Raw genomic sequence first — 16,958 nt, 5'->3', positions numbered from 1 at the left:
GATTCCTTCCTTTTTTCAAAGTTTTCTTAAACTCCTTGCAGCATTAAAAACTGCTAAAGATTTCCTTTTAAAAATATTCCCTGTTTCCTTCTGAATACTTTTTACTCTATTTTGCAGGCTCCTCTATCTTTTAAAATGCTGATTTTCTTCAGGCTGGTGGCGTCAATTCTCTTCTGCCTCCACACACATAAACAAGGGAGTTCTCATTTACAATGACCAATAACTCAATCATCTCGACGTAGACCTTTCTCATGGTATCCAGGCATGCATATCCGCACATAGAGTATGTGTATTGAGAAAGTAAAATATGGGTTAAGTAAACAATATATATTGCTAATAAACCATAGATACCTTTATAAGCAATCATATCAAAATGTGAAGCTAGGAATTCTCAACATATCCTCCATCTAGGTCTACCCACTTCTGAAGGCGGTTTCCATGTCTCTACCCACTCCCTGTGGAATTCTGTATGCTTACATTTATACTATATCCAAACAGTTTTGGCTTACTCCAAGGACTCACATTGTATCCATTTTAAATGTTATTTGAGTTTGGAGAACAAATGTTATTTAAGTTTGGAGAACAAGATCAGTGCTGTAGGGTAGATGAGCTAATGTTGCCCAACAAAATTCTCATGGTATATTCCCTGCTAACCATAAAGAATGAGCAGGTTCATTGTCATAATAGAAAAAAAATATCTAGGTTCAACTATGCTGGCCTTTTTCTCACCAATACGTTTTTCATTTCTCTTAAATTTTCTCTCTAATAAGTCCTAATGATTTTCCTATGTCCTCTGAGAAAATTTACCAAGATTACCCCTCTACGATTCCAAAATGCATTTGCCATAACTTTTACACATCACACAATTCAATATTTCGACCATATTAAGAAGAGTTGTGTGTTCATCACCACAATCATGTTAGCCAGGGTAGACTAGAGAAACAAATCCATAGAAACTCATATGCATATTAGAAAGAGTTTTATATACAAGAGGAATTGAACATTGAGATCACATCCCACCAGTCCAGATCAAGTCCATAGTCCAATATTGGCCATCTGTCTGATACCAATCTACAACATCCTCTGCAGACTCATGAAACACATACAATGACGCTGAATGTAAGATGAGCACAGGCCAGTGGGTAGAAAGTCTTTGGATCCAGTGGCTCTGTAAGCATCTCAGCGCTGGCAGGCGTCTCTATGTGGCTTCCCAAGCTTCAGAGGTCTGGTTGTATCAGGGTCGTTCCACGTGGCTCCTCCAGCTCAGGGCACTAGTGTAGTTCCATGTGCAATGTCTCCCAGGGAATGAGGTGTGAGAGAGAAGTCTTTCCTGCTTCCAAAGAGGAAAATACTAGATTTCCCAGAATTCTCATGAGAAGGTCATGCCCACACAGAGGCCTCATTGGCTATGATCCGACTGACAGACTAGACTCTACTCCTTCACTCTTAATCCTCTCAAGTCCCAAATGGATACCAGATTATGTAACTACCACAACAATTAATTTTGAATCTTTTCTTCTTTCTTGTACTTATTGTTGTTAGCCCTCCACTTCCTCCCAGTCTCCTCTGCCATGTTCCAGTAATTATTATTCCAGTTACAAATTCTATAGCTGTACCTATCTTGGATTTCATGTACCAGAAAACAAACAAGCAAACATGTGAAACAAAATCAAGCTAAACTAAACAAAACCCAACAACAACCACAAAATAAAAGAGAAAAACCTCAGTAAGAAAGAAAATATTAAAAATGAGAACAAATTTAAAATGGGTCAAAAGGAAGATTGAGTGATAAGGTATCATATTTTAACCAAACTACATCTGCCACAATCTATCATGCTGTCTGACAGCAAGACAATTCACAACTCTAGCCTATGGTCAGAGATTTAGTCCTCGTACTAATGACTTCCATTGTCATTATAGCCTTTTGCAAACTGAGTGTTCAGAGTTTACACTCTGATACCATGCCCTCCTCTGGATTTGGATTTTAGTATTTATAAGCCCTGTATCACACTAGCTGGTGTGCTTCTCCTGTGATCTGACTTCTTTGTCTTGAATTTAATTGGTGCAGCAGATCTCCTTCAAAGCCACTTCTTTGAGGGGACCTTTATTTTGAAAGAACCCTGAGGAGACTAAGACAAGTGTATTATCGAGGCATCTTGTCTGAAGCCACCCACTGACCACAGACACTGGTTTGAACACATGTTGCTTGAAATAGACCCATGTATCTATGAGCTGGAACCTTGGTAGCAGTGCTTTATGATCTAGCCTTGTATATGAATATATATAATACCCTCTACTTGAACATCACACCATTCAACAAATACCATGCTTCTTCTTCCAGTGAATTGTATCCTTGCTGCCTAACCTACATTTGAAAGCATCAATTTATCAAATGCCTCATTTCAATCACCAAATCCTGCTAATTTCACATGTTCAAGATAGTTCAAATCCATATACTTTTCAGATGCCACATTGTACCACTTCTGCCCATTTTCCACATCATCCATAGTGATCCTTACAAAAATTTAAATCGCACCTTGGTCTTTCCCTGCTTAAAACCCTGCACTAATTCCCACAGCCTTAAAATTAGTGTTCAAACATCCGAACATCACCTGCAACTCATTCTGCCTAATGCTTCAATGTCACCTCTTGTCAATCCTCCTTCACGGAATATTCTACCAAGAAAATGAAGTTCACTCAGTTCTTCTGTTGCGCCATGTCCTCTCTGTTCCCATTTCCCGATGACGCAGCCATCCGTTTGCTACCAGTTTTCCTTCTCTCTTGCCTTACAACAAAGGCAGAATTTGTTTGGAATGCCACACACTCTGTTAAGACCACGTTTTTAAAATGAATTGTTTTATTGTGAATTATGTGGGAGTATTTACATTTCCAATAATCAACTTTGCATCCAACAGTTCACGCTCAAACCGGTCCATCAACCTTCTCTTGTCTTTCATTCCCCATCCTCCACCAACATAGCTCACATTCCTACGACCCCCATCCTCCTTTTCACCCAAGTCAGTACCTCCCAGGCCATTGCTGCTTCTCACCCTTGCCCTCCCTCTTTGGAAGCTACACATCCAGTTCCCTTTCACACACAAGTCCTTGTCTTCATCTTCACGTATGGCAGTGGTCTCATACAAATCAGAAACTTAGGGTTCCTCATGTTTGCTGCTTTCTTTCATCTTACTGCCTGGACTGTGGAGATGGTGGCTGGAGATATTACAGCTATGATGGTTAATATTATGTGCCAACTCTTATTTTCAGTGGTTTGTAATTCCCTTCCATGTTGTGACATGATAAGAGAAGAAAACCAGTTAGAAGAGTTGTTTCCCTGGGGTGTGGACTGAATTCAAGATATTATAAGTTGATATTCTGGCAAAGCTCTTGCTCTTAATCCTGCACTTATCTCAATATTGCCTGACCTCCAGTTTGTAGGAGGTGAGAAGCTCTTAGGCTTCCTGATCTGCAAAATTTGGATTTGTCAGCTCCTGCAACCGGGTGAACCAGTAGTTGGCTGCCTGATTTACAGAGATTTAATTTCCCAGGATGATCATGGATCTTGAATTTTCACCTTCCACAAATGCAGGATCTATATTCTTGCAATCGATCTCTCTCTGTCTCTCTGTGTGTCTGTCTGTCTCTCTCTTTCTATATATATATGATGTTGAATGCATACTTGTGATATGAGTAAATAAAGAATCAAATGGCAAATACTATTATAAATTCATATTGGTAATCATACCGGAGGCACTATTGAGGGAGCTTTTTAGTTCATCATAACTGGTTTGCTAATATCTAGATCTATCCCAGAAACAAACATGAGTGACACCTCAATCCAACTTAATATTACTGCCATCAAGTTGATTCTGACATAATTTGAGTGTTATGAGATACTTTCTCAGACCTGAAATCTGTGATCTGACCACCCAGAAGTCTTCTTCAAAAGAAGTCAGCCACAAAACACCAGGGAACCCAATTTTCTAAAAGACCCATCCCATAAATAGTTTAAGCTTGCAGCCTAGTAAAAGATATGGTCAAGAAGAGAAATGAATCTATAACAATGCCAGGTACCGATACATGTTATAAAGAAACAACTGCGAAATAACTTGGAGAGGTAAAGGGTATAATTTTAGATATATTGGTCAAAAAAGGTTTCTTTGAAGAAGCAACATTTGATCAAGGAACACATGAAAGTAACAGATATTAGACATTTCTTAAGATAATACTTAACATGGCCATTTTCTAAGTACGTATTTTAAAATTGTAATTTTATAAAATAGAAAATTTCAAAATACATACCTCCAATAGATTCTCATTCTTTTGTTGCATTATGCGTCGTAAAAGGATGTGGCACATAATTATGACATCATCCACAAATGGCAAACATTCTGATTGATAATCAATACTCATAACTTTGAAAATAGCAATGCGTTTCTCAATGGTCATGTTCACAATATGTGTAAGATATTTTCTGAATTTATTTAGTACTTTTTTAAACTGTCTTGAGGTAAATTCATCTCCCAAAGATGACATTTTCATAGTCATGATTTTGGATTTCTCTACCATGGTACAATATTTCAGAAAGTTGTAGCTGTAAGAACTAACTAGTCCCATTGCATTACCAATAACAGTCAGGAGACTCACAACCTGTAGATAAAAATGATTAGAATTGAAGTCTTCATTTTTATCTTTAAAGTTACAAAAGTAAAATATAATAGTTAATTGCTTATTGAAATAAAATGTTTCTTATGTAGATTTCATTGTGTTAAGAACATCTATTAAATGGCTAAGTGTGTGAACAACAGAAAACTTGAAAATCTTAGATGAAAATTTTAAATATTTGGTTTTTATATGAGAAGGTTATCAAGCAATTTAACTTTATAATTAACATATTATATCAGCCAAATACTGGAAATGCTTTCCACTTCATTAGAAAATATATGTTGTAGGCATAATCCTAGAATGGGTATAGCTCTATACAACATGTGACCTAACCCCATTCCCCAAGCATAGCTGATTTGGATACCTAGAATTCTGATCCAAGTTCAGATGATTCTTCTTGTAATTTGAAAAAGCTACCCAGGTAAATGATAAGTGCATCTTTTTAAATTGAAGTGGGCTAATGTGTAGTAATCTGGTAAGTGATAATGAAAAGAGTTGGAGCCATGTCAAACAAACATCCTAAAACGCTAATATTATGAACTACCAACAAAAGAGAAAATCCATTTGCATATCAGATGCTGGGAAAAATACACAGATGTGAGAACAGGTGAGAAATCCCGAAGAAGACAGATGAGGAGATAAGCTGGGAATGGGTTATCAATTGGTATGAAGCATGGTGATTTTGGTGGGTTCTTGCTTCTTAAATCAAAGGAGTCCATAGACTTACTTTACTTTGATAGACAGGGTCCATTTCAAACAGGATCTGACAATCTGGCCATTTCATCTTCTTATGTATTCTTGTACTTTCTGCCTTAGTAGTTAAACCAATCATTGAAGCTGGGTCAATGAACATAGAGAGGCGAGGATCTTGGCAAAGAGGAATAATTTTGGCTAGAATATATAATTGAAAAATTAGTCTTTCCAGAAGTTTGAATGTAAACAACACTTACAAATTATCCATGACATCTAGAACTATTGAAAGGAAGTTGATATATGAGGACTAGATAATATGCTATACTGATGAATGGAATTCAAAGATAGCTGGGGACCTGGTGGCATAGTGTTTCCATATTAGGTTGGTAATGGCAAGTTCACCAATCATGGCTAATAATTAATTTTAGACTGTATCAATGGCTACTTTACCAGTGTCTCAATAATGCTTTCCCCGAGACCTAAGGCTGATGAGAGGAGTCTTGGTAGTGTGTGTAGTTGTTACAGATGGGGCTGCTAACAGCAAGGTCAGTTGCTCCATGGGAGAAAGACTGGGCTTTACTGCCCTAAAGAGCTTTAGTCTTGGAAAGTCACAGGAGAAGTTCTACCTGACCTATAGGGTCACTGTGTGTCAGCATTGACATATTGGCAATAAGTTGGTTTTGGGTTTGGTAGCATCATTTAAAAGAATAAAATACCTAGGAATAATTTAAGAAATAGATTAAAGAGTTATAAACAGAAAATTATAATCATTTTGAAAAGAAATTAAATATCTAACTAGAAAGACATCCAGTGTTCATGAACTGAGAGACTTCCTATTTTTATGACACCAGTCTTTCCCCAAGCAATCTATAGATGTTATGTAATCCCCATCAAAATTCTATCAGGTTTTTTTTTCAGAACTGAAAAAGCTGATTCTTAAAACCCTATAGAATCAGATGGAGATGTGAAAAGCCAAAACAATCCTTTAAAAGAACAAGGGAAAATAACTCATCTTTACTTTTTTCAAAACACATTACAAAGATACTGTAATTGAAATAGCATCATACCAGTTTAAGAACAGACATCTAGAACACTGGAATAGAAACAAGAGTGCAGAAATAAGTTCATGGATATATTGACAGGTGACGGGTCCATTGAAGGTGGAAAGGATAATGTCTCCAACAAATGATACAGGAACAAACCAGATTTCCAAATGTGAAAACTGAAGCAGAACCAATAATTCACACTCTCTGTAATATTTACCTGATAGTGGATCATGGACCTAAATATGAGCATGGAAGTCATGAAACTTTTAGAAGAAAACAGGGACAAAACTTCAGCTTTGATAATGGACTTTTAAGAAGAGCATGCCCAACAAAAGAAAAAAATTAGATCAAGTAGAGATCCTCAAAAAACATTTTTTTAAGCATTGAATGAATGATTTTATCAACAAAGTTAGGAGGTAACCAACAGAATGAGAAAAAAACGTTTGGAAACCATGTATCTCATAAGGGTTTCTTATCTATAATATCTAAAGATCTAAGACAACCCAGGCGACTGCCTTCACTGGAACTGGGTTCCAGAACTGGGGCACATGGTAGATGTCCTCCTGGGAAAGTTTACATAATTCAGCCTCCTTTCCACCAGTCTCCTAGGTTTTTCAGCAGTAGCATCAGGTCCACTCTACCTTCAAAGGGACAGGTACCACTATCCACTGGGTGCAGCAGAATGGATCCCAGGTATAAGTTAAGTACTGCTTAAGATAAAAACAAAAACAAAACAAACAGTAGGGGGTCTTTCACTTCCCAACCTCAGAGGCAACTATATAATCACAATACGTCAACAATTGGTGCTGCTACGGTGATAGAAGAGTAAACCAGTGGACTAGAACAGAGAACTCAGCAATAGACCCAACCACTTACAAGGAGCTGACTTTTGACAAAGGGCTGATACAGATGAAATGGGGAAGAGGTAGCATTTACACCAATGTTGCTGGCAAAATTGGACTTCTATTTACAAAAGAATGAAACAAGATCCATACCTCACTCCAAATATACAAATGAACTCGAGATGGCAAGACTTAAGTAGAAACCCTCTCACGGGCTCTTTCACATGGAATAAACTCTATCAAGCATAACAAACACAAACACTGCAGGGGATAAAATAGATGACTGAAATCCCCTAAACACAAGACATTTAAGTGCATCGAAAGACTTTATCAAAAGAGTACAAAGAAAACCCACAGACTGGGAAAAAATGCTGGCAGTGACATAATAGATAAGAGTCTAATTCCTAAAATTGATAGAAAACTGCAGCACTTCAACAAGAAAAAAGAAAGAATTACCAATTTTAAAATGGCAAAGGACATGAACAGTTTACCAGAGAAGATATCCAGCTGGCCAATAAGCAGATGCAGACATGCTTGTGATCACCAGCCATTTAAAAGATGCAGATAACTTTGGGGGTGAGTTGGCAAGCTGAACACACAAGTAGATTCTGTTGCAACGACTAGGAAGCAGTCATCATACCAGACCACTATTACAGGGTTACAAGAAACCAAAAGGGACCTACATAAACGGAAGAATATCCATGGTCATAAAGGAGAAGGCATATCAGTGTTACCCAAAGCAATCTTTAAATATACAAAATGCTATGCTTGTCTAGTGTGTTATCTGGATTGACTAGACAAACAAATACAGAGACACTCGTGTGTATAAGAAAGGGTTTTATATCAGGAAGTAATTGTGCATCAATAAAACACCCCAGCCCAGTCCAAAAGTCAGATACTGGTCCATAAGTCCGTCTTCAGACTCACGCAGCCATGGGCAATGACTGGCTGGTGCGTGCAGGGTGTAGATCCAATTGTGATGGGAGAATCATAGGGCTCTCACAGGTCCCAGAGGGGCTCCCCAACATGAAGGCGGAGAGAGGGATGGATGGATGGAGGGAGGGAGGGAGAGAGAGAGAGAGCGAGAGCGAGCGAGCGAGTGAGCGTCGGCCTTCAGAGAGCCATTTATCTCAGTCTTACCTCCAAAGTAGGTCATCAAGCTGCGACCTGATTGACTCGCTAAACTCCACCAATATCTTCTTACAGGTGCCATGTTGGCACAAAAAAACGAACTATTACATCCAGATGTCAACTTTGTTCTTCAAAGAAATGGAAAAACCAATTGGGGAGGGAAGAAAATCAGGATAAGCAAAGAACTTCCTAAGAACAGAGTCCATTGGAGAGATGGCTAGAGGAGATCGAAATGACAAACCCGACTTGACTAGTCTAGACTGTGTCGTGGGATTACCCGCTCTGATAGCGTTGGGCCTGATCCGGTTTACACCATTTTCTGTTTCTTTGGTTTTCTTCTCATATTGGGGTTTATCTTGGCTGTACTTTGTCACTGGGGGTAGCCCTCTTGAAATCTTGCTATATGTTTTCTTGTTTTCAGGATATTAAACCCAGGATTAAGGAATCTATAGAGACAACAAGCAGAATAAGGGTTCCTTGAGAGTACAGTCGGGGCAGGGAGTGGGGGGGGGAGGCGGGTACAGGGGGAGCCGATGTCAAGACGTTCAAGAAGGAAGAGGATGCTTTGAAACTGACTGTGGGAGCAATTGTACAATCCTGCCTGATGTGAGTGAACTATGGAATGACAAGGATGAAAAGGTCCGACAACAAAGGTATACCACAGGATTATTCAGGGGGTGATGAAGCTGCTCTGTATGAAACTGTGAAATGGATATATGAATGTGCATTTGTAAAAATCCATAAAAATGTACACTACAAAGACTGAATTTGACTGCAATGTTTTTTTAAATGCCAGACCATAGGAGAACCCAAGATATAATGCAGACTGTAGTAAATAAGTGTATTACAGGTGAATCACGTAACCATGCTATAGAGGGGGGTAAGGACCTAGGTAACTTTGAAAACAGCATTTTAACTAAAAATTATAAGCTAAAATTACACAGAACTGTACACAAGCACAATAATTTAGTTGGCACATTTGCTTCTCATAACTTCAGAACTGGGGTCGCAGTTGTGAAGTTACTTTACATGTACAACTAATAAGTAAATATATTATAGATTATGTGAGCCAGACTATGATAGCCAGGGGAAAGGGGCTAGTGTTGACCCAGAGGTGCTAAACTCGGGTCTGAGGTATCAGGAAAAATTCACCACCACTTTAAAAAATAATTATATAAAGATGTGTGTATGCACGAGTTAGTTACTATACACATACACATTCCATAGTTCATAAACTCCTGAATTTTGGGGGGGTCTACCGCTCCCTTTTCAGCAACAAAAATTATTGACCATGGTTCTGGCAATGAAAAACATTTGTATCAAAGCCCATAATCCAGGATAAAGTACAGGGATATGCTTTTCAGGCCCCTCGCTGCATCCTGGATTGCTCCAGCAACCCCAATGGGGCAGTACACCCTCTTTGGATGTCACTGGCAGGCCTTTTTACTCTATCTGGTGCCTAGATCTTGGTTTCTAAATTCCGTTCTAAAATTAAAGGAACCAAGGTCTCTTGGAGAAATAGTGGAGCTCATGACTGGGACAGGAAAAAAAAAGATGATCCCGAGCATCTACTGGGGTCCTGCGAGAAAGTTCTGGATGTTGCACCTGATCTCCTCTGGCCCTCAAGGGAGAAGGATAGTCCATCTCCAGAGCCGCTCAAGGTCAATTGCCACAAGGCAGAGGTCAGACATGCCTCCACCCTCTATCCTTCTTTACTCGGACACTAACTACTCTTCCCCTGACCCTCTACTTTTCTGTTGGGTTCAGTAATTTGTTGCAATGGTCACACAGAACTCACAAACAAGACTCAGAATTATGGGGGTTTACCAGGGAAGCTAACAGATTACCACAAGTCCAGATCAATAAACAGGGTACAGTCATAGGTCCATAGTAGCACCTCTTTCAGCCAGTAGCCAAGTCTCTTTCTCTGACCCTCAGCCTCTCATTCATGTGATCCTTTGGCTTTTGCCTCTGTGGGACAGGAAGCCTACTTGCTGCTCCATGTCACTGTCTCCAGGTTCTACATTTTGGGGCTGCAGCCCCTGTGCTCTGTCTTCGACATGGCTCCTTTGCTCTGTCCCATGTTCCCTGTGTCGTGGCCTCTAGTGTTTCTGGTCTCAGCTATCATCACTTTAGGCAGGGATCCTGAACATACTCTGTGGGTGGTTCTTCTTCCTTGATGTTCCTGGAATTTCCCTCCCTCTGCTTCTGAGATGGCTCTCTTACATGCAGACGAGTTGCTTTGATGAGGTGTGGTTTTTGTCTTTCAGCAAACCATGTTGCTGTTATGTGCCACCAAGTCAGCTTTGTTTGGAAAAAGCAATTCTTTCAGGTTGGCATCTGTACTAGTTCTATATGCCTCTGTGTTTATTTGTGACCACCTTCTTAGTGACCCAATGCACAACGCAATGAAACACTGAACAGTCCCATGCTATCTCCACCATTGTTCCTATGTCTGAGCCCATTGATGCAGCCACTGTGCCAATCCATCTCTCTGATGGCCTTCCTCTTTTTTGCTGCCCCTCAACTTTAGCAAACATGATGTCCTTTTCCAGGGACTGGTCTGTCCTGATAATATGTACAAAGTATGTAAGACGAAGTCTTACCATCCTTGCCTCTAAGGAGCGCTCAGGCCTTACTTCTTCCAATACAGATGGGATTGTCCCTTTAGCTGTCCATGGTACTTTCAATATTCTTCTGCAGCACCACAATCCAAATGCATCCATTCTACAGTCTTCCTTGTTCGGTGTCTAACTTTCACATGTACATGAAGCAATGGAGAATACCATGGCTTGGGTCAGGCTCAAGGCACATACTTGCTTTTCAGTACTCTAAATAGGTTTTGTGCAGCAGATATACCGAAGGCAATATGTCTTTTGATCTCTTGACTAATGTTTCGATAAGCATGGATTGTGGATCAAAGCAAGACAAAATCCTCCACGACTTCAAACTTTTCTCTGTTGATCACGATGTTACCTACTGGTCCAGTTGTGAGGGTTTTGATCTTCCTTACATTGAGTTGTAATCTATGCTGAAGGCTATAATCCTTTATCTTCATCAGCAAGCAAGGTTGTGTCAACTGCATATTGTAGATTGTTTAATAAGTCTTAATATAGTCAGCAGACTGTACTCCCAATGAATAGGGTGATGACTTGATTCATACCCTTTAGTAAGGTGGAGACTCAAAATACACCCCACTTTCCAAAATAGGATTATAACTATAGGCATAGAGACTAGAATTCACAATACCCACCAAAAAGATTACGGCTAGAAGTAACTGACTACATCTTAGACCATCTCCTGGCTCTTCTAGCAATTAACCCATTCATATTTGAGGCATTAACGTCTTCCTCCAAATTATTTTACAAGTCCCAAACAGTATTTACAATTACTCCTAAACTATGGCTAGGAGTCTGAAGGGTGAGGTTACTCAGTAATGAGCCATTCACATCTGTTTTAATTGTTCATCCTATCTGGTCAGGCTGTTCAGAAGTTGTCTCACCCTTACCCTTCCTATTTCCTGATAAAATTTAACCAACAGAAGATTATTCCTTTGCCTGGAGTCTCTTATGAGGGACAAACATGATGTTATATATTTTCCCAATACTGTGCAAGTCCAGATTGTTAGTAGCAAGATTAGTCTAGCAAATGTTTCTCCTTCAATCCAGTCCCAATCATCCTGGGTAGGGTCCAAGCCCTCTTATTCTGCATTGTCATACAACAAAAGCCTATGTACCAATTTGTCCCTTTTCAGTGTTTTACACACCATATTTTCATAGTGTCCCTCTAATTATTTGGTGGGAATTATAGAGAAATGGATAGAAACATATAAGAAAATCCACTTCACCAGAGACCTGAAACTAAGAAGGTGGTCACAAATAAACACAGAGGCATATAGAACTAGTACAGATGCCAACCTGAAAGAATTGCTTTTTCCAAACAAAGCTGGAACAATTCCAGCAGAAAAATCAATAACAGTAATTTGTATTATAGCCCAAAGAATAAAATATGAAGATTAGTAAAAAAGTCTTGCTATAAATCTTTATTAAACAAAAATATCTATATGTGAAGCTATTGTTTCTTGGTATATCCTCTATTTAGTTCTATACATTTCTCTAAAGATGATATTTCCATCTCTCTAACCCTGTTGCAAAGAATTTGTGCTCTTCAGTTTTTGCACCAAAATTGCAAGTTGTATCAGCCTCCAAGGGGTCAATTAATATTTCTTCTTAAAGTCCTTTGAATTTGGTGGGATAAATGTGAAGAGGAGAGATCAGGGATGTAGGGTGCATGAGGTAAGGTTTCTCAATGAAATTCCCAACGGACAGCCCTTGACACCCTTGAAGAATAACCAGATGCATTGATGTGATGGAACAAAGTTCCTCAGCATAATATCACAATATTTCTGGTATATATCTCATCAATGCAATTGTCAATTTTCTAAAATCTTCATAATAAACTCTTGTGACCAGTAAGTGTCCTCAAGAAAATCAAGATGACTCATTTGGAATGTCAAAATCAGTCATCAGAATCTTCTGAGCTGACCTGTCTGCATTGAATTTAACTGGTACAATTGATCCCGTTTGAAATCACTGTATTCAATGAACTTTATTTTGGGGCGCTCTCAGGAGACTATTACTGAGAAAACTTATTTGCAGCTATACACTGATCACAGAGACATGCTTAAACATGCTCTATTTATAAGAAACCCATACATCCTGGAATTCCAGTAGCAATACTTTTGACTTACATTGAGTCCATATTCATATAAATAACTGAAGAAATAAATAAGTGGAAAAGGAACAAGAATTCTTACAGAATAAGTCTACTAAATACATGTATAAGAAATGAGAGAAACTGAATTCCACAGGAACAATTACTATGGACAAGATCCACCTATGATGAGTGAATTTCTTAGAGGAAACAAGAAGTAATCTCAGAGTATCCTTTTCCAAATATTTACTAGTATAGTAAATTATGTATAGTAATTTATATTTTTACAGTAAATTATATCTATAACAGTAACTATATTATGGAAAAATCTTTTTAAAAATCACTTTATTGGGGGCTCTTAGAACATTCCATACATCAATTGTTTCAAGCATATTTGCACATATGTTGCCATAATCATTTTCTAAACATTTATTTTCTATTTGAGCCCTTGGTATCAGTACCTCTTAACCAAAACACTGTACCGGAACAAGACATGTTGGAACAAGACATATTAACATTATGGAATGTGACACACTGGCAGAATATTCAACTGCTGTGGTATTCTTTCCCAAAATGGATAGCCTCAGCGTTCTCAAGAAACAAATTTAGACACCAAATGTAATAGATAATTTATAAAGTCACCATCAGTGCACTTCAATAATTGCAAGATAATGAAAGACAAGGAAAGATGGAGGTGACATAGGAAATATGGCAATTAAATGCAATGTGAGAACATGGTCTGTAATTACTACTAGTGAAACAACTGGAAAAGTCCAAATAAAGCATCTAGTTTTCTTACCAGTGTTGTACTCATGCTAATTGTTTAGTTTTAATCATTTTACTGTGGTTAGAGAAAGCATGTGAAGTGAGAACTCCTTACTATGCTTTGTAGCAAATGACCTCAAAATAGAAATGCTTAAAAATTCAAATGCTAGACATATTTCAGAACAACAACAACAAAAGTAATGGAAATGATGAGGTGTACAGATATAGAAAATGCAGGGATGGAAAACAAAATTTCAAGGAGAGAGGGCCCTGGAAACATGGCATCATGATAGAGTACCTTGCCTACAATTCCTCTTGTGTGGCCCAGAGATTATCAGGTGAGAAGAAAAATTTTGGGAATTCATATGTGGAACCTGAATTCTCTTCACTCCAGGAATATTTTAGAACACCACCTCCCTAACTTTGGGGAGCCCAGGAGAATGCAGTGACTACACTGTCATGAAGGGCAGACAGTACTGAGGGGTGTAGAACCCTAAATACTGCTCTACAATGTAAATTGGGATTTTCCTTCCGTGAGAACAGGGAAATGTTGTGCTACTGAAATAAGGGCTTTCTGCTATAAGCACAGTATCAGGGTGACTGACCTCTCCCTATATTATATACCGAGTCTATAAGTGACCCTGAAAGATTTCTTATAATACCCCTCACCTACCCCAACTACCATTACCTCAAGATCCCGTTCCCCCTACCTCAGTGAGCCACACTTTCTCATAATCCACCAAGTAATAACACACCTCTTATTCCATCTTCCAATTAATCAAAAATTACTACATTTAACAGGAAGGCTAATGATTAATACCATCGCTTAAAACCTACTCTAGAGCATCTATCTCCTATTCTTCCTACCCACCTAAAAATCACTCCCTCCTCATCTCCACACAATATGATTTCCATCCCCAATCTGATTATCCTCTTTTAATGTAAAGACCCACTTGCCACCCCCATACACACACCCCAGGATCTTACACATCATCTACAGCCGTAGAACTATGCTGCCCCAAACAACAGCCATCAGAAGCTGCCACACAAAAAATCAAGAGAAACTTTAATACAACAACTGAAGGTTATCCAAACCCAATGGAATATGCAGACAAAGAAGCCCTCGATCTTCCAGAAAGAGAATACAGGGGGATGATGCTTAGGGCCATGCAGGAGATCTGAGAATCAATCCAAAAAAGAAAGGAAGAAATGGAGCTACTAATAAAATCAAACCCAAAAGAAACTCATGAATTAAGAAATGAGCTAGCAGAAATAAAACACATGGTACAAGATCTGAGTAACTGAATGGAAGAAAAGGAAAATTGAATCGATAAACTTGAAGACAACCAAGCAGACTTGAGCAAAGGAGAAAAATAATCAAACAAAAAGCAAAGAACCTGAAGGAATCTTGAGGATGATGTGAGATGCCATGGAGAAAAATATTAGGCTTATTGGTATTCCTGAACAGGAAGAAACAAACAAGTGTACAAATAAAATAGTAAGGGAGAAAATTTCCCCAATATCATAAAGGAGGAGTAGCTAACCATCTAGAGAGAACACCAAATAGATTAACAGCTTCCCTACCGCCCGGCCACCTCCCCCTCCCCCCGCCCCAAAAGACAATTAAACAAAACAAAAAATACAGCAAGACATACAGTGGTCAAATTATCCAACTTCAAGGAAAAAGAGAATACTGAAAGTAGCTAAAGAAAGAAAAAAGTCCCATACAGCTAAGAATAAGCTGAGACCTTGCTGCAGAAACCATGCAGAAAAGAAATTAGAGCAATATATTCAGAAAATAGAAAGATAAAAATTTCCATCCAAGAATCCTGTATCCAGCAAAGCTATCCAGCAAATTTGAAGGAGAAATAAAAGTATTCTCAATCAAGGAAATACTTAGAGAATTCATAAAAAACAAAACCAGCATAATAAAAAAATATTGTCCAGTTCATTATGGTCAGTACACCAACAACTGCAGCCTTCATACATGAGACCATCACAGGGTGTAGCACCACCCAGAAATCGACACACTGGAAACAGTTAAAAAAGAAAAAGAAAACAGTGTCCCAGCAATACAGATCTAGAGGGAAAACAAAAGACATGAATAAACTTACCACCACCACTCCCACCCCAAATCCCCAAATGGGAGGAAGGAAAATATCAAGTACAAATATTACAAGATGCTAGCGACTAATCTACACTTGGAAATAGTAACACTGAATGTCATAGGACTAACCACTCCATTCAAAAGACAAAGAATAACAGGCTGGATGAGGAAACAAGATCCATCAATCTGCTGCCCTCAAGAAACACACCTCAAACTCAGAATCAAAGGATGGCAAACATTTGACCAAGCTAATGGCAATTAAAATAAATTAAAAGACCCAGGGCTGGTAATATTAATCTCTGACAAAACAGACTTCAAATATCACAATGTGGGAGACAAGAATGGGTAAATGCTCAAGGGGTAAAGAGAAAAAGAATACATAACCATAGTAAACATATATGTGTACAACAAAGGATCAACTAACTCCTCAAAGAGATGAAAAGAGAAATCACCAGATCAACAATAATAGTAGGAGATGTCAATACACGACTCTCAAGGAAAGAGAGGTCAACAGGTAAGAAACTTAATAAAGAAACTGAAGAGCTGAACAACACAACTGAACAACTCAACCTTCTAGATATTTACAGAGCTCTCCAACCAACAGAAAAACAAAACAAAAATCTCACATTCTTCTCCAACACACATGGTTTATATTCTAAAACAGACCACATGCTGGGCCATAAAGCTAGCCTTAACAAATTCAAATACATAGAGATCTGTCGAATCATCCTCTCAGACCACAGTGCCATGAAACTGGAAATCAACAATTGAAAGAATTAAAAAACAAAGACAAACACTTGGAGACTCAACAACACACTACTACAAAAAGACAGGCATTAGCCCAAATAAGAGATGAAATTTGGAAGTTCCTAGAATCAAATGAAAATTATAACACAATAGACCAAAACCTATGGGACACAGCAAAAGCAGTTCTCAGAGGTCAATTCATAGCAATTAATGCACACATGAAAAAAAGAGGAGAGAATCATTTCAACA

General features: G+C 38.5%; 1 protein-coding gene across 1 annotated transcript in view; it reads right to left on the bottom strand.

The window, feature by feature from the left end:
* Positions 1 to 16,958, bottom strand: part of DNAH14 (dynein axonemal heavy chain 14) — a 419,312-nt gene that overhangs the window by 338,342 nt on the left and 64,012 nt on the right. The window contains exons 14-15 of the mRNA XM_075542667.1: positions 5,393 to 5,556; positions 4,303 to 4,650 (exon numbers count right to left, since the gene is read on the bottom strand). Coding sequence (XP_075398782.1) covers positions 4,303 to 4,650; positions 5,393 to 5,556 — 512 coding nt within the window. The remainder of the gene's footprint in view (positions 1 to 4,302; positions 4,651 to 5,392; positions 5,557 to 16,958) is intronic.

This window comes from Tenrec ecaudatus, chromosome 1 (assembly GCF_050624435.1).
Source record: "Tenrec ecaudatus isolate mTenEca1 chromosome 1, mTenEca1.hap1, whole genome shotgun sequence".
Classification (NCBI taxonomy): Eukaryota; Metazoa; Chordata; class Mammalia; order Afrosoricida; family Tenrecidae; genus Tenrec; species Tenrec ecaudatus.
This window is presented reverse-complemented; position numbering and strand designations above follow the sequence as displayed.